The 21,255-nt window shown below is 35.5% G+C and overlaps 1 protein-coding gene across 24 annotated transcripts in view; it reads right to left on the bottom strand.

Moving 5' to 3' along the window:
• Positions 1–21,255, bottom strand: part of LOC124875148 (calcium-activated potassium channel subunit alpha-1) — a 143,674-nt gene that overhangs the window by 39,492 nt on the left and 82,927 nt on the right. For 6 of the 24 annotated variants that reach the window (XM_047377050.1, XM_047377059.1, XM_047377054.1 and 3 more), the window contains exons 9-21: positions 20,861–20,952; positions 14,128–14,238; positions 13,890–13,995; positions 13,712–13,794; positions 11,207–11,276; positions 10,875–11,030; positions 10,439–10,548; positions 10,013–10,081; positions 9,478–9,564; positions 8,657–8,733; positions 6,565–6,573; positions 4,154–4,327; positions 356–388 (exon numbers count right to left, since the gene is read on the bottom strand). In XM_047377050.1, coding sequence (XP_047233006.1) covers positions 356–388; positions 4,154–4,327; positions 6,565–6,573; positions 8,657–8,733; positions 9,478–9,564; positions 10,013–10,081; positions 10,439–10,548; positions 10,875–11,030; positions 11,207–11,276; positions 13,712–13,794; positions 13,890–13,995; positions 14,128–14,238; positions 20,861–20,952 — 1,177 coding nt within the window. Of the gene's footprint in view, positions 1–355; positions 389–4,153; positions 4,328–6,564; positions 6,574–8,656; positions 8,734–9,477; positions 9,565–10,012; positions 10,082–10,438; positions 10,549–10,874; positions 11,031–11,206; positions 11,277–13,711; positions 13,795–13,889; positions 13,996–14,127; positions 14,239–20,683; positions 20,776–20,860; positions 20,953–21,255 lie in introns of all 24 variants that reach the window. The other 18 variants (XM_047377062.1, XM_047377069.1, XM_047377074.1 and 15 more) reach the window with 9 other exon arrangements.

Raw genomic sequence — 21,255 nt, 5'->3', positions numbered from 1 at the left:
AATATGAAAAGGCAAACTATTACATCAATTCCTACTTTTTTTTTAAACTGATGCCAGTGGGCTAATTTCCAGAAATAAACTGCCATTTTGAGGTTTATGCATATGTTTATTTATATTTTTTGTTACATTTTGAACTGATCAGTGATTTAATGTATCCGCACATACAATAAGGCGACGGCACCCTCTAGTGCCGACACCCAGCATGAAGAAACACTTTCCTCCAGCTTTCAATGTAAAATGCAGTAATGGATGATGACATAGGAGACAGTTGAAATACAGCAGGTTAGAGACAGCTCAGGTGGCAACATGTGGAAGTGTTAGAGAGAAATGTCAGAGAAAGGAAATTAACACTTACTTGATTTGATATATCCATTATAGCTATTTTTAGCTGAGGAAAATACAGAGATGGAAGAGAGGTTAAAAGGGAAAACAAACTGCAATGAAAGGCAAATAAAAATGAAAAGAGTGAACTGAAGGTGGAGGAGTTTGTCTTTTAAGGCACCGAAAGAAGTCCAGAAATGTACCTTGAAGACAAGGTAATTAGAGCGGAGGAATAAAGCAGAAATCACTTATTTAGAAAAAATACTTTAAAGATATAAATAAATTTCAAAGCCAAAGCTGAGATGTTACAAGGAAAGTTTTTCCTTCTTTGTAGGAAAATATATATATTAATTTATTAGACAATTACTTTGTTTGGTAATTGACTGTGTATTTTGGCAGCGAACTAAATAAAAATATATATATTTACAATTCGTCTGTTTGCGAGGAAATGTTTTAATTTGTCAACAAATATTGCTGGTAATTCACCGTTTGAGGACAGGTGACACATAGAGCACATAACAAACCTGATACTTTTGTTTTTACAGAATTTTAGTTTGGGTGTTTATTTACATGTATCTGCTAATTTGGGCATACAGCTATAATCTAATAAATTAAAATAACGAAAAATGATTTGTTTATGGTAAATATGTTGCTAATGCTCATTAAAACCCTAAACTGGAAAATTACAGCAGACCAATAAACAAAAGAAGATATTTAATACAGAAATTTCAAAGCGTACTTAGAAGTATGTTTATGTACTGTAAGTATATGCACTCAGTACTTGGTCGAGGCTCACTTTGCAGTAATTAGTGCATTAGTGTGATGTAACATGGAAGCAAGGGGTCTGTTTCTCAGCTGTAGTGTTAGGTAAGCCCAGGCTGCTTTAATAGCAGCCTTTAGCTCATCTGGATTGTTTGCTCTAGTGTCTGTCATTTTACTCATATTCTCTGTGGGGCTTAGGTCAATCATATTTTCACCATGGTCAATATTTCACTCTTTCTACTTTTTTAGTTAAATAAACTGAATTGAATTGAATCAAAGCAGGTGGTGGTACTTTTAGCAGTGTAGGCAGACCCCAAGTTCTGTTGGAAAAGAAAGTCTGCATGTCCATAAAGCTTGTCAGGAAAGGAAGAATGAAGCACTCTAAAATGTTCTGGTAAAACGGCTGCACTAGCTTTGGACTTTATAAAACACAGTGGACTGACAACTACCGATAGCATGGCTTCCAAAATAATTCCTGACTATTAAGCCTTCACACTGGACCATAAGCAACTTGGGCTATGTGCCTCAGAGTCCACTCTTTGTCCAGACTCTGGGACCTTGATTTCCAAATGAAATGCAGAAATTACCTCCTGACATATCCTTAGTCTCAGGAGTGACTTATAACATAGGGAATGAAGCCATTGTAGCTCAAGTCCTGAATATTCTGTAGTTCTCACCTTCTGGATCTCCTCTAAGCTCTTAAATGGGCTTTGCCTTACAATCCCCTCAAAGCTGTGGTTATCCCTGTGGCTTATGCACTTTTTTGTATCACTCTTTGTCCTTCCACTCAACTTTTTAATTATGTGCTTACATAAAGAGCTCTCTAAACAGCCAGCTTCTTTAGCAATGAGCTTTTGCAGCTTACCCTCCTTGTAGAGGGTGTTTGTGGCTATGAGTCTTCCCTATGATTTTGTAGACCAGAAAATAATACTTCTGTATAAAACTTCCTTTTTATTGGTTTTGTGCAATAATTCAAATGTTTAAGAAACAATATGTCAGGTTGCATTGGCTGTAAGCCATAATCATAAAAATTACCAGAAAAAGCACTTGAAATACATATGTTATGACTCTATAAACTGTTACCCATTTCAAAGCCATAAAAAGCTTGTACACTTAAGTAAAGAAATTTACAAAAAATAATATATCTGACTATTTTGATATATACCACAAATTAAATAAATTAATGTAAAAATAAGGAAAATAATATTTGTCCCCAAAGGGTTTAAGCAAAATGAACTATATTTTATTAGGGATGTCTCTTCCAACAGTAGGCACTATAGCTGAAATAAAACCTTTATTTTCTTAATTTGTTACAACTAAAAGAGGGTTAGTATTTGATATTTAGTTGTTTGTTACCAAAGGAAATCATCAAAATGTTTATTAAATCTCTTCCTCATGTTTCTCAAATCTCCCATTCCTCAGATTTGCCTATGAGAACCTGCATGAATGTGTTTCCGTGAGTCACTTTCTTGTGTGCATGAATCCCACACTCATTAGAGACTTATTTCGACCCCTTGCTCACAATAAAGGTCATGCATTGAGCTTAAGGCACGATGGTGACAGCGATGTTCAAACAGGGACCTTGCTGGTCCTGGCATCTGTCGCCTGCAATCGGAGGGCGCGAGCAGAGTCACAGGACTAACAGGCTAGCATCTGTCCCACAACCAGAGCAAAGCAGAGGAAGGTGGGGGCAACTTGGCTTGCCTGGTGGTTACAAACTGTCAGGCTTAGTTTCATGATAACCAGTAGCATTCCAAAAATGAAAATGCAAACATAATTTCCACGTCAGGCCGCATAAGGCCTTGCTCTGTGGCTCTTGCACACTATGTCGACAGCAGATGTGCAGCCATGCCAAAGCTCTGTTAGCCAGGCAAATCCCACAGCAAACAGCCCTGGAAGACATGCCGAGGGGCGGAAATGCCCAAAAAAGCTCAACTTCCCTCAGAATGGTCTTTGATCTGGAGATATTTACTAAAATTGTATGACAGTCTAAAATGTTTTCAGGAAATTGTTCTGAAACCTCAGACACATACTGTAAGTCTGCTGTCATACATCAGAAAGCCCGTCCTTAAAACTTTAAAGGGGAAATCACACTTAAATTAAGAATTCCTGTTCATTTCAAGTCAGTTCTTTTAAATTCAATACAATCCAGCAATGTGAAACTATCTGTTATCCCACATAAGATCCAGCTCTATTCCAATCCTCTTACTGTACACTTCACTCAGGTTTAGAAAACTAAAAGCTAGAAAGCACTTCCAGCAAACGCAGCACTGGTTTGTCTAATGAATGTGTTGCTGATTTTACCCCCAGCAGTTTACATCCTAATTTAATAAAGCCACTACATTAACCTCAATATGTGTTGAAGTCTCCTAAAACAAATTCCCCTGAGGTGTTCTCTACATCACTTTTTTTAATTCTCAGTGTCATTTACTTGTAATAATATCTAATCCTGCACTGTCCACTCATTTCTGCAGGGTTGATTAGTGATGTATTTGGATTAAATATATTTCTATTTTGGTTATTCTTAAGAAAACATATGTAAAGTCAGTGGAATGTAACTTCTAAACACTAAGCTAAGTGCACTAAAATCTTCCAACAGCACTTTTATTTTTGTATCCCAGGTTGTGTTGGGATACATACTGGAGGTTTTATCACTTCCTCTGGAGGAACAATTGTTGTTCTCACTGCAAAACTTTAACTGAGAAAACGTTACATTTGTTTATCTGTTCATCTAATTTATGCAAAAGTAAGTTTAGATTTCCTACACACAACACCCACATTCCTCAAAACAGAGAAAAAATATTTCTAAAAGAGACAATGCAAAGGGGAAGAAAAGCACCAGCTGACCAAACACAATCAAAAGCCTAAAGCAACATATACAGTTCTGGTCAGGAGTTCAAACACACTATAACTATTATGACATGAGAAGTGTATATATACTTCTGACCTGAACCATATGTTCTTGAAAGTGAGGATGCAACAGCTATAGCCAGAAAGAGCAAAAGCTGCAGACACACTGCAAAGTCAACACAGAGCACAGTGAAGAGCAAACGTCACGGCGACAACTTACAGGCACGTAAAGTGGCCGAGCAATCATTAACAGAGAGAGGAGAGAGTGGTATGTCCCGATGAGGGTAGTCCAAGTTACAACGCACATTAACCGGCATGCAAGAGCGCTCACACTTTGAGCGGCCGCGATCAAAGCAACATGCCAGTCTCATTCTCTTGTAGGCGGGCGTCTTGGCTACAGTCATGGGTTCAGACGAGAGGAGAGGAAGAGCAGGTTAACATGGAGGGTCATTCTGGAGGAGAAATGGGCAAAGGCATACAGACAGCGAGTCTTTTGCTGGGATGCAGAAGTTCAGGTTTGGTGTAACAGCTTAAAAATTAAAAGAAATTTTGTTTTTTTCAAATCAGATATTGTGTAGATTTAGGCCTGGAAGTTTCTGATTATTTTTTAAATTATTACTTCGTAGTACAATATAGTTCCTGCCCTCACCCTTTATCCCTCATCTAATCATGACCCCAACAAGTATATGCTCGCTACTTGCTGAGAGACTGCATATCTCAGCAAATGTTCCTAGTCTTGTAGTATGTTTTGAGTTTAATCCAAAGGACATCAAAGACTTCTGCAACAAAAGGCAAATGTACCAGTTTCACAAAAACAAAACAAAAAATCTTTCAGTGCATCCAGAAATTAAAAAAGAGAGGTTTAACAGTTCTGCAAAATAACATTAGGCCACAAATTATTCTGACATGACTCCAACAAGATGTGCTGAACAGCAAGTTTAAATACTCCCTAAAGGGACATCTGAATAAAGTAGAATATTATCCATCCATTGTCTATACCCGCTTATCCTTTCAGGGTCATGTGGGGGGTTTGTGCCTATCCAAATAATTTAATTTATTTCAGTATTTTAATTCCTAATGGGAAAGTCATACATTATATAGATTTATCACACACAGAGTGATACATTTCAAATATTTTATTCTTTCAATTTTTATGATTATGGTTTACAGCTAATGAAAATATGTTGTGTTTTGGCCCCACAATCACAGAGAAGACTACTGACTTGACAATTATCCAGCAGACAGTTATTGTCAAGGAGGGTAAGTCACCAAAGGTATTGCTAAAGAAGCTGACTGTTTACAGAGTGCTGTATCCAGGCATATTAATGTAAAGTTAAGTGGAAGGAACAACTATGAAAAAGAAATAGGTCCACAAGCAACAGGGATACCTGCAGCTTTAAGAGGATTGTGCAGCAAAGTGGATTCAAAAGTGTTGGGGGAGATCCACATGGCATGGGCTGGCAATGGACTTCGTACTTCAAAAGCCACCACACCCAGACATATCCATGTTATAGGCTACAAGTGCCACATTCCTTGTATTAAGCCACTCCTAAAACAGAGGCAACACCAGAAACGTATTTCCTGGGCTAAGAAGAAAAAGGATTTAAAATACTTCTTCTCATATAAAGTGAATGTTGTGCTTGGTTTGCAAATCAAGGTGCCAGAGGAATGGAGAGTGGAGAGGCACAAAATCCAAGTTGTGTGAAGTGTAAAGTTTTCACAGTCAGTGATGATATAGGGACTGTGATTTATCAAGCCCAAATTCAGGGTAGTCATCTACCAGGGAATTTAAGAGAACTTCATGCTTCCCTCTACCGACAAGCTTTATGGCTATGCTGATTTCCGTTTCCAGCCGGGCTTGGCAATTGTCTACACTGCTAAAAGTACCAACACCTGATGACCATGGCATTACTGCGCCTGACTGACTAGCAAACTCCCCCCACTGCTTGTCTACATGCCACACCGCATTGATACTGTTAAGCAAAAGGAACCCCATCCAAATTACTGAAAGCATGTATTGTACAGTTCAACGCTAGATTTTTGGATTTTCATTATCTATAAGCCATATTGGTCAAAATTAACACAAAATAATACATGAAATAAAGCACTCTGTGTGTTATGGATCTTTATAATATATGAGTTTGAATTTTTGAATCAAATTACTAATTTAACAATGATATTCTAAGTTTTTAAGATGCAACTGTATAACGGATCAGTTCTTTAAATTATCATAATTTAAGTAAAAATGTGAAATGGCTTTTTATTAATACAACTAAAACAATGAAGGTTTTTGTTTCTCATCCCTGTGCTTATTTCATTGGCCAGTGGTGACACCTTGTGGGGAGCTTGAGAATTAAACTTTGCAGAGTCCCCATAATTCATTTAGTGTTTCTCAAATAGAAATACTGAATAAAAAAAAAAACATAAATACAATTACATTAAATATATTAATAATACTGCTTTTTTATTTAAATGTCAGTTTAAAAGCAACACACAACAAAGACAAGGTGTCCAGGCAGCAAACATCCACCGTACATGCAACATTCACAGTGCTTTCAAACAGGTCACTACAGTCTGGGGTGCAAGTAGCAGCCTGTTTTTTTGTAGCAGAAATAAATCCTCATTACTCACAATATATCACTAAAAAGTGATATTTTTTTTAAGTTTCCCAAGCAGCAAAAAACAAGAATATATAAAATTTGAAAGTAATATGTTGGTTAGAATTATGTTATAAGGAAAACAATCTGAAGGTGAGTTAAGGCAGGAACAACATGATCTATTTTTCAGTCAAGTCTGTCTGAATGCCTGCTAACGTGACAGCATTATAAAACCAGGGGAACAATAGCCACCGCTGATATATGAAAGAGAACAGAACATACAGGACAGACCAAACGTTTGGACACACCTTCTCATTCAAAGAGTTTTCTTTATTTTCATGACTATGAATATTGTAGCTTCACACCAAAGGCATCAAATCTATGAATTAACACATGTGGAATTATATACTGAACAAAAAAGTGTGAAACAACTGAAAATATGTCTTATATCCTAGGTTCTTCAAAGTAGCCACCTTTTGCTTTGATTACTGCTCCGCACACTCTTGGCATTCTGTTGATGAGCTTCAAGAGGTAAACTCTTTGAATGAGGTGTGTCCAAACCTTTGGTCTGTACTGCACATCCAGATCCAAACCTAACACATTCATTTAATATGAATCCAAAGGACTTTGATTTAAAGATCGTATTTTCTGAAACTTGTCTGTTGATCTGGTGTTTACCTGAGAAATCAAACTGTTAAGGGCAGTAAGGCACTTCAGTCAATATTAGCTGTGTTTAAATGTGCTATACAAAAAGATTCGACGTAGTTAAAAGGGTTACATTATGTATGTCTTCAGGTTATCCAATCCCCCTGAAATGCAGACATTTAATAAACCAAATAACCTTTCGCACTTCTTGGCAGCCCTTGTAAAGATGTGTAAAATGCTTCAAAATAAAGTCCTTTAATTATTGTTGTATCATATTTCCACATGGAAACATTTGAAAAATCCAACCTTTAACTTGAATGCATTTAATCAAGAAATAATGTTTTCATCAAAATTACCAGTGGCACACTTTAGGAACTCTTATTGTTTTTATAAAATAGATGTAACTAAGGAATTTGCTTTATTTGATATTTACTTTTGATTAATCTATCACTTTCTGTGTCCCCTGTGGTGCAAATATATCTCTTTACTCTTGAAAAAGGGAAAGGCAGTATCTTTGGGTCACCCAGTCCCCTAACAATCATTAGAAGCCAAATCAACATGCTAGCTGGTGCGTTTGGAGGGTTGCCAGATAAAGCCTTCCTTCCTCAAGTAGAGTTCGCCAAATTCACTCTGGTTAAATGAGACTAAGTTGAGTTTTTTTTGGCAACAGACATTCCTGGTCTGTCTGGCATGAAACAAACTATGAATTTGTGAGAAATTAGCTATCCACTGTTAAGTATGGCATAGGATTGGTCATGCTCTGGACCTGTTTTTCTTCCAAATCCCTAGTGAAATTTGTTAGAATATATGGCATCATGAACTCTTTGAAATACCTGGAAAATTTAAATAAAAACCTGGTGGCTGAAAATGGGTCATCCCCGAGTGTTTCAACAGAATACAGATGGTTCACCAGACACACAATCAACTTTCTTCCAGTCCACAGGCTCAAGCATTATGTAAAACCTGCAAGATGAGCTAAAGATAACAGAGCATAAGAGAAGACCCAGGACAATCAAAGATACTCTCTCTGTATGCTCTTTGTGAACTATAAAATGACCAAGTGCTGCCCTATTGTCCAAAGTATTAACAGCAGTGTTGCCAAGAATTGTGCCACAGACCATATTGTTAAAACCAGTTATTTCTTAACATTGGATTTTTTTCCCCTCATTTAATAAATATACCTAAATTAAGGGTGGCATTTTAAAAAATGTTTCTATTGTGAGATTTTGCCACTGGAATAAAATATGGATTTATATTAAGGCATTTTACACATTTTTGTGGGGGGGGGGCTTTTAAAATAGGGCAGGTGTGAGTATTGGAGCTAGAGAAAGAAAGAAATACAGGATTTTAAGAATTGAATACCTAAGGCAGATGCATTGTTAAAACTCAAATATCACTAAAGTTCTTCCTCCACCTTAGCCTGCATAAAAAAAATTAAAAAGTCAAATTATCAGACACTCTTTCAATGTATGATAACTTACATTTCTTGCATCCACATTTCTTTATTCTTTTGGGATCTGTTATATCATCGTGACAGGCCTTGCAGTAAAACAGGGCCCTGCAAAAAAAAAAAAAAAAGAACCAGATTTAGGATTTAAGAGAGATAATTCATTCAGTGCTGTTTCAAATTACTCTTGAGAAAACTTTTAAAAAATGGGCTGTAAAAATTGGCAAAAGATGAAATGCAGAGAATGTTTGCATGCAAGAGGCAAAGCTGGAAAACAGTATTATATCACTGGGAATGGAATAATTACTATAAATGTACTACCTAATGTCACAAATAATTAAAATATAAACTGATGTTACTGTATTAGTAATGTATCTCTCAGAGCACACTGTAATAGTGAAGTCTGAAGCTGAAAGACCGCTTACATCATGCTAAAAGGGATAACCTTAAGTGTATGTGTTGGGGAGATCTTTGTTTGACCCAGCTCTATTACAAGATTGGAAATGAAAAATATTTGGGTCACTGTACCGAGAAGTATTTGAAATGTAAGAGGCATCCTTCTAAAAATGGAAAATGGCGCACATGCTTGATTGGTTTAGCCCTTAATGGACTGGTATAAAACATACCAGTTTATGTATGGAAGGTTGTACTTGGACCTTGATTTTAGTTTTTTATATGTATATATTAGGTTGATTTATTTCTTCATTACAATTTTTTGCATTTGTTTTTAAATTTGATATCTTACACAGAACGTCATGTTTTATGGAAGCATGTCCATGCTCCTGAGAGCTCAGTTAAGTAAAAGAAAAACTGGGAGCATCCAGACACATTTTAATCTCAGCTCTAATTAATCACCTCTTTACTTCTTTGGCATCACTTGCAATAAAGAAGCCCAGGGTCCCCTCCTGCATTTTCATATGGTTTCCAGGGTTGATCAGGGTGCTGGGAGGATAACAAAGCAAAATATCATTTCCCAGAATTTGTACAGTTTAGTCCAAACTGCCATCGCTACAGTCGTTGCTGAAATTGGATGTTTAGCTTGAGTTTACTGAACTAAAAGTCGAAGTACCAATTCTAAAGGGTGAAAAATGAATCTGAGTCAGTGAGCCTTAAAGAAATTCATTTCCTGATTTATATTTTAATGATCAGAGTATGTTGTGAGCCTTCTGACTGATGGCACATGATGGCATGGCAGACATGCGCCCACATCAGAGCAAATGTTTTGCATTGCAATTTGCTTTTTTGCAAATGTGTGTTTCTACATAATATCTGCATTGCTGATAAGTTTAGTAAAGTAACAGCGTGGTAAGCAGTGAGAAACTTCACAGAGAAGTACACTATATTATTTAATGAACTCAGTTAACAGTCCAGCATGGGCACCCCCATTTACCTGCTTTCTCTTTGATCAGACTTGTGCTCTATAGCTATCAACAGTAGCTTCAGCTTCACATAGCAGAGTCTGCAAAACATAGTAACAAAATGTATTCAATATCAGCGGTTTACTGATAATCATACTTTTTATTGATATTTACATCCATAAATGAAAAATGTTTTTATGTGTGTTTTAATGGAGGTATACTAAAGGTTGTAATGTGAGTGCTAAAGTCATTATGCTAACTTGTAGGGAATAAATGCATAGCTTTCTAATTTTAAATAAAAGTATTTGTTTTCAATATTTAATGTAAAATATAAAGTAGTGGTATTAAAAAGGCCTGCAAATCAAAATAGAATATTGTGTAAATTGCGTGCATATCAGAAGTAAGTAAAACCAAAACAATTAGAAGTTGAAAAAGAATGCTAATATTTCACTGCTTACTCGCAAATGACAGGGAAGGATAACCCAACAAAGGCACTTGACAGGTACTCTGTGTACATCTCGTTGGCTACTCCTTCAAGGTAATACTTCTGCCATGTGTCCTCCTCAATCTGCAATAAAGAGAAGCTTTTCTTACTCCAAAAATCTAAATCGGGTTTTATGCAAAAGACATAAGTAGTACATAACTGTGGACTGAAAAGAAAACAAAACCTGGATTTTTTTTATTTTTATAAATACATACAATTCTGAGAAGTGCGGCATGTATATGTATTCAGCTTTCTTGAGTCAGTTACAGATCCTAGACCTTTGGTGTATGTCTCTACCAGCTCTGCACATCTAAAGACTGACATTTTTTTTTTTGCAAAATATGCACCCATTACTCCTTATTATATAGTAGTTTTGACGCCAGAGATGGATAAATCTTAGCTGTTGGTACCTTGATGAAGGACCTCATGGAGAAAAGGTTGGCCAGCATGGTGGAGAGACCTTGAGCGAGGCAGCTCTGGGCAATAAACCCTAGTTTAAGCTCCGCAAGGCAAATGGCGTCATCCCCTTCTTTCCAGTTCCAGCTCGGGATGTTCAGAAGGTGAGCCTATAGGGTAAGAAAATCAACGTTACTAGTCGCATATTTTTAAAGAGATAACAAAAGGTTAAACGGTTACATCTCAACATATCTTTATATATCATTTCACACAAACAGAAACATTGAATCCATTAAAATATTTACAAACAGCAGTTATAAATCTCTACACTAAGATGAATACAAACCTTATTGTGGTACTGCAGCATCTGCGTTATTATTCTGATCTTCGGATGATAGTTCTTGATAGATATTACCCTGATAATAGAAAAAAGGAACTTGGAACATGGAGTATTTACAAAAAGTGGATAGTTTTCTAGAAATAATTGTACATGCACAGATGAAATTAGATTTTACAATTCCAGCAAAACATTTTAGTGAGGGCTGCAACTAACGGTTATTTTGCTAACCAATTAATGTAAAGACTATTTGTTCAATTAATTAATTAATATTCAGATAGCAAAAGATGCCCAATAGGAGATTTTTTACAGAATTTGAACCAGCTCTGAGTAGGTTGTTATTTGATGTTTTAGAGCCTGCATACTCCCCTTAACGATTATTCAATGACTACAGTAGGTAATCGATTATTTCAATAATCGATTAATCACAATTAATCTGATTCAGCCCTATTTTACTGCACATTTTGAACTCACTCTTTCTGCATTTGGTCACGCCTGTAAATTACTGCAGCCATCCCTTTTATAATTTCTTTGACTTTTTTTTAATAACGTAGTAATGAGTATTTTTTTACATTTTATGATAATTACAGCAAATGTAGGTAAGTCCATCATTTTAACCCTAACTGAAACCCCAACAGTGTTTGAACATTTGCCTTTTCTTAACAATGAAATAGAAAAATATATTTTTTTTGTTGTTCAGCTAAGACCCCCCTGATTTAAATGCATTCTAATTGAATTTGGGATGTTAAACAGTTTTGATTAAGTTATCAATAAACAGTGTTGGTCAGAAGTTTACATACACTTGTCATTAGCATGAATCTCATTAATCTAATGATATATTAGAAATGTTATTTTTCAGGGTAAAATTTCCAAATTCAATGAATTATTGATGCTGACCAAGAGAAAACCACAACTGATACCTTCAATCATGGTAAGGTGTACGGGTGGACCCTAGGATGCAGACGGACAGGCAAAGTGGTGGTGAGTAAAAGGCTTTAATACACAAAAACTCACTCACAGGTGATAGTAGAGCCAGGCATGGGCATGGACAGGCTTGGCATGAGATCAATGATAGAGAATACAGTGAATGTTTCCGCAGAGAATGATCAGAGTCGCTGTGTAAAAATGGACATGGCAAAGAAGAAGCAGGGAGACTGATTGGCATGGTGCAAGTGCACCAAATGAAGCTGGTTACAGACTGTGGCAGGATTGAAAACAAAACATGGGTGGAAGGACACAATCAAACCTAAGAAACATAGCAGAACAGAACATAAACCTAAATGCACTCAAAACAGAACACAAGAATCACGAGAAACTAAAACTAATGAAACAACTAAAGCACAACCTGGAAAAGATGAGAAACAGTGTCCAAAAAACCCAATTTGGAGAAAATAATCAGAGAAAACCTAAAACAAAAACTCAAACACCCTCAAATCATGACACCTTCAAGCTTTATTGAAATTTGAAGCTATAGACATTGACAATCTAAATGTTCTCTGAAGAGAAAAAGACCAAGAAGACTAAGATGAACAATTTTCCAACCTAAGAACACTGTACTGACTGCCATGCATGGTGAAGGTAGCATTGTGCTGTGGGACGTTTTCACTGCTAGAGGCTGTTTTACTTCTGGCAGTTTGGAAACAGATGGACAAATACTATGACATTACGTTCTGCTTTATTCTCCTCCCAGCAACATGATCAGCCCTAAAAACCATGTGAAGAAGCTCCAAATTCTTCTACTTCACCCCAAAAACCTGGACCCAGCTGGATGTTTCATAAGGAAAATGACCCGAACACACATCAATACTGTTTTGGAATAGATAAAGAGGACAAACATTCAGCTTCTGGGATGAATCGAGTTTAATAAAAATGTCTGTCCTATGCCTAAACGTTGGGTCAGTACCAGGAAACCAACAAGTTTCCGGTTTTCAAGAACAAGGTGGTCAATTATCCAGCCAGAATAATGCCATAATTTTGGTATACAAATCATGTAGTTTCATCGTAACTTGCTAAGATACATTTAACCAAATATTAGCAGGGCTGTAACAAATATATATTGACCTTGCATGTCATATTTTGACCTTGTTTAAATTCGATTAAATCTGCAATACATTTTTACTTATTCACGTAATTCTTATTTTAAAAACTCAGTCAAGTTGTATGTTGTCTCATCATTCCACCCCCAAAAAGAAACAGTCCAAATGTATATTTCAAAACACTAGATTAAAATTACATTCATCCCCATTATTAGTGTATTTAAACTTCTGACTTGCACAGGACGTCTGTTGAAATACTGGATTTACTCATTTGTCAAGTATTTGACAGCTTTATTTAAAGGATCAAAGCTATTCAAGCACAACTTTTGTTTTATATATCTTTATTTAAATTTACTAAATTTTAAATGTCAACAGTGAAATTCTCTTTTAGTTGTTTTTTTTTTTTTTGCTAGAATCATGCTGCTTCTATAAAAGTAACTTTATAATCAGTTCCAAAAAATGTCCAAGATAAACAAACCTCATGATGTTGGATGCGTCTTCGGCGTCAGGGTCAGCACAGTATTTGTTCGCTAAGATCAAGCAGGCATCAGCTGATTCAATCTTAAAAAAAGATTGCACAAAGCAAGCGCACAATTATTCATAATACATACCAAAACCAATATTAAAACACACACAGAAGAAGGGTTGCGTGTTACCTTGACTCTGGCCAGGTCATGTGGGTTTAAGACAGACCCCTGGTAAAACTCTACTTGGGTAAAGTGACGCTTGAACAAGGCTTCCAGCTCAAGATTAGGGGAAATACTGAGAATAAGAAAAAAATAAGTCATAATAAATGAGAAATTTCAAGGAGATGCATTTCTGATTTAAATCTATTATATTTATATAAGTTGTTCTAACATGAAATCCACTACAATATGAAGATTTTCCACTTACTTATGGAGAAAAACTATTTCTACATTGACATCATCCCTGTCCTTGTGTAGGAAGTCTTTTAGAAAGTTGGATACACTCTCGAGCGTTATGTGACCACAGACTACGATGTGTCTGGAAAATGAGGGGCAGAACAATAATAAAACCAAAAGGCAGCAGGAGACAAAATCAACAAAAAAAACGTTTTTCATCTTTGTGTTTTTTTATTTAAAATGAGAGGCATGTGATGGAAATTCGGTATTAAGTTGAAATATATGTGTTAACCATCATAGGAAGGATATTTGATGTTCTCATTATGAAAGAGTGCTAAATGAGAAGGTCAGAGAGCACCACGGATTTCGGCATCAGATTATAACGGATAAGTTTTACTCAGATGGGGATTATAAAATCAGCACATGGTTTACTTCCATTCCCACCTCCCACAGTCCCTTAACATGAAGAACTCAGATTAGTTTTAGCTCTGCTCTTATTTATATTTTACTTTATTAATTATTCAAGCATTCAACTCAGATGTTTAGATAAATGCTGCATATCAAAAACAGCTCTGTATGTTAAAAAAAAGACTTTAAAATGCCAAAGACAGTACAGAACACATCCGAATAACAGTTCATTTTAATTCACATCACCAGATCTTCTGTCAAGGAAAACAGAAAAAGCAACAGTGGTGAAAATAATGAAGACAGTGAAGAAGCTAGCAAGCACAGGCACATTAACTGTAAATATTAATATTTAAAGGTAAAAGTATATATTATTAGAAATTGTACTTTGCTAATTAACCGAAGTCACAAGACATATCAACATAAAAACAGTCATAATGCCTTGCAAAAGTTGAACGTTTTCATTTTTGTCACACTAGAGCAAAAAACTTCAATTTTTGCTACATTTTATTACGATTTTCTGTGACAGACTAACACAAAGTAGTGCAGAATTGTGAAGAAGATGAAGAAAAGGATGTTTTGTTAAATTATTTTACAAATAAAAATTTGAAAAGTGTGGCATGTATTCAGTCCCCGAGTTCTCATTTTGTAGAACCATCTTTCTACGCTGAAAAAGAGAATCCCTACACCATGATACTGTCACCACCATGTCCAAATGTTCATAATGCTTTATAGCAAACTTTATATTGGATTTCTGCCAGTTTTCCCTACAAGGCAGATTTGTAGAGTCCACAAGAAATATTTGTCATCCTGTCACACAATTCCTTTAGTAAAACATTATTATTTATGTTAAGTAAATACAAAGTTGTTGGTACGGTGGATCACTTTTTAATTTTCATCAGCATTGTATACTGTTGCCAGAAGAAGATGAAAAATATATTTATACACATAATATATTCAAACATATGTAAGTATGTGAAGTTGATGGTTTGGCCCTCCACGACAGTCAAAGTGGCTTATGTGCCCCTTTTGGGACAAATAACAAATTGCACCATTTGTGTAACCTATAATAAAGAGCCTTGAAAGATTCTGGCCTATTCTTTTAATATATTTTAAAAATATATAATCTTTGCAATAGTTTCCAAAGTACTCTAGAGAAATCTATACAATCAGAGTTGTGATGTTGCAGACAGCGCCGTGTTAACCTGCACATGCCCAATGTGGTATGCAGTTTTAGTCTAGATGTGGTCAGTGGGAATCTGATCTTACTTCAACCCTGTGTTTTGTGTAAAACTGTTGGCCAACTGTGCAGGACGAGAGACACTGGAGCACATACAGTAAAATTCAACCTTTCAACTCAGTAAATTTGGGGAAACAGAAGCAAATTTTGGAAAAAACAAATTTGATCATTTAGTAATGTAAACTTGCTATCAGTAAATCAGAAGCATTTTTTCTTTTTGTTGAAATAATAGATTTATTTTATTTAAAATAAGTTTGGTCCCACTAGGAAGCTTGTCGTTATATAATTATCTATAATTTATGTCACCAGATTTAAAAAGAGTAATAGGAAATACGTTTAGCATGGAGTTTGGCAGAAAAAGTAAGAGATTAAAGAAACACGATTGCTTCTTGTAAGAGCCTTCCTACTCACTTAGGCAAAAATAAGAGCACCAAACGTTCTTCATTTAATTTCTTTAGTAAAACAGAGTGACAAAGCATTGAGTACATGAGGTTGTCTGACCTCTCCAGTAATGTCCCATTTTTATTTCCTAATTTTTAAGACAAACATGCATATCAATCCTCTCATCCAACTTTTGGCAAGAAAGCAAAACCAGACAACAAAATTTCCCAGCATGTCAAAGAATTATTTTTTTTACTTAAGATTGTTTTTTGGTGTCTTGAGGGTGTAGGTCAGACTGAAGATAAAGGCCAAGAATGTTAAAAAAAAAAAAAAAAAAAAAGCATGAAGAGTAAGCAAGCAGAGTCAGAGTTTCAAACTGAGAAAAACAGCACATTTAAAGAAAAGCATGAAATCATTTCCTCACAAATGCTCACACACACACATATACACACACCAACACACACTTACTCTAAAGGGGTAAAGGTCATACAGGTTACTATGACACCAATTTGACCTGCTTACTTTGATACTGGATTCAATCTGGAATTAATAAAGTAAATCAAGCAATTATGATACTGTCTTGAGAATCCTTTTTGTAGGCAACCATCTGCTCTATATAGTTTGCCTGAAACTCCGCGCCAGGACACGTTAAAGAATAGACAAATAAAGAGAAGCATGAACAAATAAATGACAGAAAGGAGCAATTAGAGGATTTTGGTACTTTTCTTAATAGCTGTCAGAGCAGGTACAATAAAGAAAAAAAGTGACAAACTGATATATTTTAGTGCAGTTACATTTCTTATGATCCTGTATTTGGGATTAATAAAGTATTTTTTAAATGAACTGAACTGAACACAACCTGAATTATTGCTCTTCAATAAAGGTCCATGTATGTTTTGGGATCGTTGATTAGTTATGGAGTTCCAGACTCAGTATGTCTTTGCACAGACATGTAAAATCAGTGTTATAGTGCTTGCAATAGTATTCCTACCCCCTGAAGTTTTCAAATTTTGTCACATTAAAACATCAGACTTCAAATGGTTTTATTGGGGTTTCATGTGATAGACCAACACAAAGTAGTGTAGAACTGTGAAAAAGTGCATCAGGGTGTAGGTTTCCTTTTTCTTTAACAGTTTTTCAAGATGGTCAGGGAATCTGAAAGATGGTCGGAGGATAAATCCAGGAAACAAAACTGTAAAACCAGACTACGGAGTGGGTGGAAGTACCTTACATACTGGCAGAGCTACAATGGAATGACTTAGATCAAAGCATATTGATATTTTTGGAATGGCCCAGTCAAAGTACCGACCTAAATCTGATTGAAAATCTGTGTCAAGACTTGAAAATTGCTGTTCACAGATGCTCTCCATCCAGTCTGATTGAGCCTGAGCTTTTCTGAAAGGAGCAACTGGAAAAATAATTCAACTTAAGATATACACAGCTGGTAGAGACACAGCTCCAAAGAATTGCAACTGTACTTTCAGTGAAAGGAGTTTCCACTAAATAGACGCAGGGGGGATGGAAATAAATGCTTGCCACACTTCTCAGAGTTTTATAAATGAAAACCTTTGCAAATCACCTGTCCTGTTCCTTCAATTATCCACCTGATCAGTCACATAAAACATGAGGGTTACAGTGAAGTTGTAGCTGTAATGTGACAAAATTTGAAGTACATATGGAATGTGTTGTATAAATCACATTGTATGTGCTTGCAAACATGTTATGCTATGATTATCTGGAATTCAATAGTTATTTAGTTGACTTTATTTATCAAGCTGATTTACATATTCACACACACACACATATATATATAAATGACAATATATATATATATATATATATATTTGTTTGGTGTGAGGGGAAGATGAATGACCAAAATAAAACGATGTGAATGAATGATTCACAAACACAATTTTGCTACTTATGTGCATGCACAAAAGCACATTGATTTCCACAACCTGAAGCATGTTTGATTTTCTCATGTTTATATTAAATCAAACTGTGATACATCTATCTGCTTAGTAGATTTAGTCAATTGTTTTTGTGCTATTCATTCATTTGGTTTTGTTTTTTCCATACTTTCAAGTTTTGAGTTTATGCACCCACTGTCCTATCTCTCTGTACAGTTTGTACATGTAAAACAGTCTTAATAAACCATAAAGCAAAGATGGTTATTTACCCCTTGTTTTCTAATAATAACACGGACCAAACTCAGTGTCAGTGTTGAAGAATAGATTTAATAACAGCACTACAAGCTTATTTTATTTTACCTTTAAGGGTATACAAGACTGTTCTAAAGGCATGATTGCAAATATACTTTTGGTGAAAAGTTTACATACATTCATCATAGGCAGAATGTCTTAAAATGTTGTGTTTTTTGTTTTGGACATGAATTGTCTTTGTGCAATAATTATATAACAAACACCTTATTTCAAAACAAGAATTGGGTTGAAATTTATAGTGGATTTTCAAGACAAGTTAAAAATATACATACTGGCTAAAGAATATACAGACAGCCCCAAAAACATTTGGTTAAATGTCCCTGAGCGAGTTGCAGACAAAACAATTCATTTTTGCTCTCAACAAGCTTCTGGCAAAATTCTGACTGGATATTTCACTACTCTTTTGATATAAATAATACTGTTTATTTAAATTGGTTGGTTTGTTGACAGAACTATTGCTTTTACACATAGTCCACAAATTTTCACAGGGTTAAGGGCATAGCCATTCTAGAGGCTTGATGTTATCCACTCTAAAACAACCTTTTATGTGTTTTCTTAATAATCATGTCATTGGGACACCAAAGTTTTAACCACCTTGCTGTTGAGTCAAGGTGAGTTGAAGTACTTGTTCTTTGTTATTCTGTCTAACAAATGGAACAATCCCACAGAGCATGATGCTCCCACCACCATGCCTGACAGCTTGTTCGTTGTTCTTTGGTTTGAAGCCCTACCTTAACTCATTCCAAACATTATTCTTGCAATTAGGGCAATCACAGCTCATTCATTGTCTCCTCTGATCAGTAAAAGTTTTCCTTGAATGCATTTAGCTTGCCAAAGTAAGTAACTGCAATTTCAGTTATGCTTAAAGGTATAAATTGTGGGAGCAGGAGGTTATTCCCTGGTCCAACCCTCACAGTCCGAGCTAGAGAGAGCAGTTTCCAGGTTATGGTAGGCTTAAGCCTTGGTTCTTCTATACATTCAAACCAATGTTCAGAATGTTCAGGTGTATGTATATATCTGAGCCTATATGGATAATTTTAACCCTGCATGGAGAAAATAAACAATTAGTAAAACCTGTGCAACAAATTCTTGTTTATGAAACTGATTAAAGTTGAAGGAAAAATGAATGGTGTCAAATACATTTTAAAGCCTAAAACTGTCATTAATGGCCATAGAGGTGTAAGTAAACATGTCACCAGAGCTGTAGATGGGAAACTTATTTGTTCAGTGAACTGTTTTCCTGACACAAAAACTAATCAGCTTCCCTAAACATGTCGTTACTAAATTTATCACCAGTGTTGTCTGATAAAAAAAAAAATGGTTACAGCTGGATATTTTGTCTTTTCTTCTACATTTATTTGACACTGTTTCTTAAAAATGAATTATTTTATTATTTTATTTTTTATTATACTTGTTCACTTAACTCTTACAAGTACCGATCTTAGCTCCCAGAGTTCAGTTACAATGTTTATTTTTAAGATTAGCCAAACCACACTTAAAACACATTTCAAACTCCATCCCTTTAACTAAAGTTTGTAGCACTGCGAAATATTAGGATTGTTGTGTTATGTAAATAAGAAAAGGTTTGGAATACAGAAGGCTATCAAATGAACACTGCCGATAGTTAACAAAAAACTCACAATAATGGGGCAGCCAACATTTAGTCCATGAAAACCTTTACCTGCGCCTGTGTTTCCAGGTAACTAAGAAAAAGGGTTATTTTAAGAGGTATTGTTTAACGCTCTCAAGTGGAAATCATCAGCAAAACAATTTTCTGCCACAGCAAATGAATAATCACAGTTTATGAACAGTGAGAAAATTCTGCACATGCAAAATTTATGCATGACAAATATACATAGAACTGCACTGAAAAGACAACTCCCTTATCAGGGCACTTTTGATGCTTTATTTCCTTCCAGTGAAGGAAAAACTTGCAAACAGGTATGTTTAATTCATTTTTGACTCATATGATTTGCTTTGAAATCTTGCAATGTTAGTAGTTTTTAGATAACTTTCAAAAATGTAAGCTTTTAGGACCCATTTAAAAGCTAAGCTCCTTGTTAAGATTGCAGTTTCTTTCCAGTGTAGATAGGCATTATCAAATGAAAAGCAGCATGACTAACTGTACAAAAAAAGCTGTAGCAATGCAATCCACACATTGATCATGGCCAAGTTCTTCAGTCACAGTGTGACTTGTGTTAACTGAAATACTTAGATCTCAAATCACTGTATTTCACATAAATGTGAGCATCACCACCTTTTGTGAAGGCCACTCAAGTCACACAAAACCACACCATGGCAAGTTTTTTAGTTTTTTCTTCTTTATTTGTTTAACTTACTTTCTGCCTCTGGTCGAGTTATAACTCCCTCCATATTTCTTCCGATTAAGGATGAGAGCAGCAATTTCTGGCACGTAGCGAGCAAACATGGCCTACATGCATAAAAAAGAAAAAGAAAAGGGCATGCAGAGAAGGCTCTACTGCGGCGGAGGCAGTAGAGCCTCCTTGAATACTTACTTTCTCCCATTAACAGCACTATAGGAACCACCATATTTCTTGCGGTTTCCTATTAACTCTATGATTTCAGGGACGTAGCTTGCAAACATGGCCTAAGGAGAGGATAGAAGACAGAAGAAGAAACTAAAAACGACAAGCATAGAAGAGGATGTCCTATGTTTTCTCTGCAAGATAATAAATTTGAAATAGAAATGCGGCAACTTATGCAGAGATATTACTAGTATATGTTAACAGGAAAGACGATTCTCTTTAAGGGAAACTGAGTGAATGAAAGCTGAATGTAACCTGAAGCTATGTCACAATTACATTCCGATTGTTTATAAAGTAGGAGGATGAAAAAGGACACTAAAAGGTTCATATTTACAGATATTGGAAGAATAAACGTGAAAAATGAC

This window comes from Girardinichthys multiradiatus, chromosome 10 (assembly GCF_021462225.1).
Source record: "Girardinichthys multiradiatus isolate DD_20200921_A chromosome 10, DD_fGirMul_XY1, whole genome shotgun sequence".
Classification (NCBI taxonomy): domain Eukaryota; kingdom Metazoa; phylum Chordata; class Actinopteri; order Cyprinodontiformes; family Goodeidae; genus Girardinichthys; species Girardinichthys multiradiatus.
Note: the sequence above shows the minus strand (reverse complement) of the source record. Positions and strands in the feature narration are given on the sequence as shown.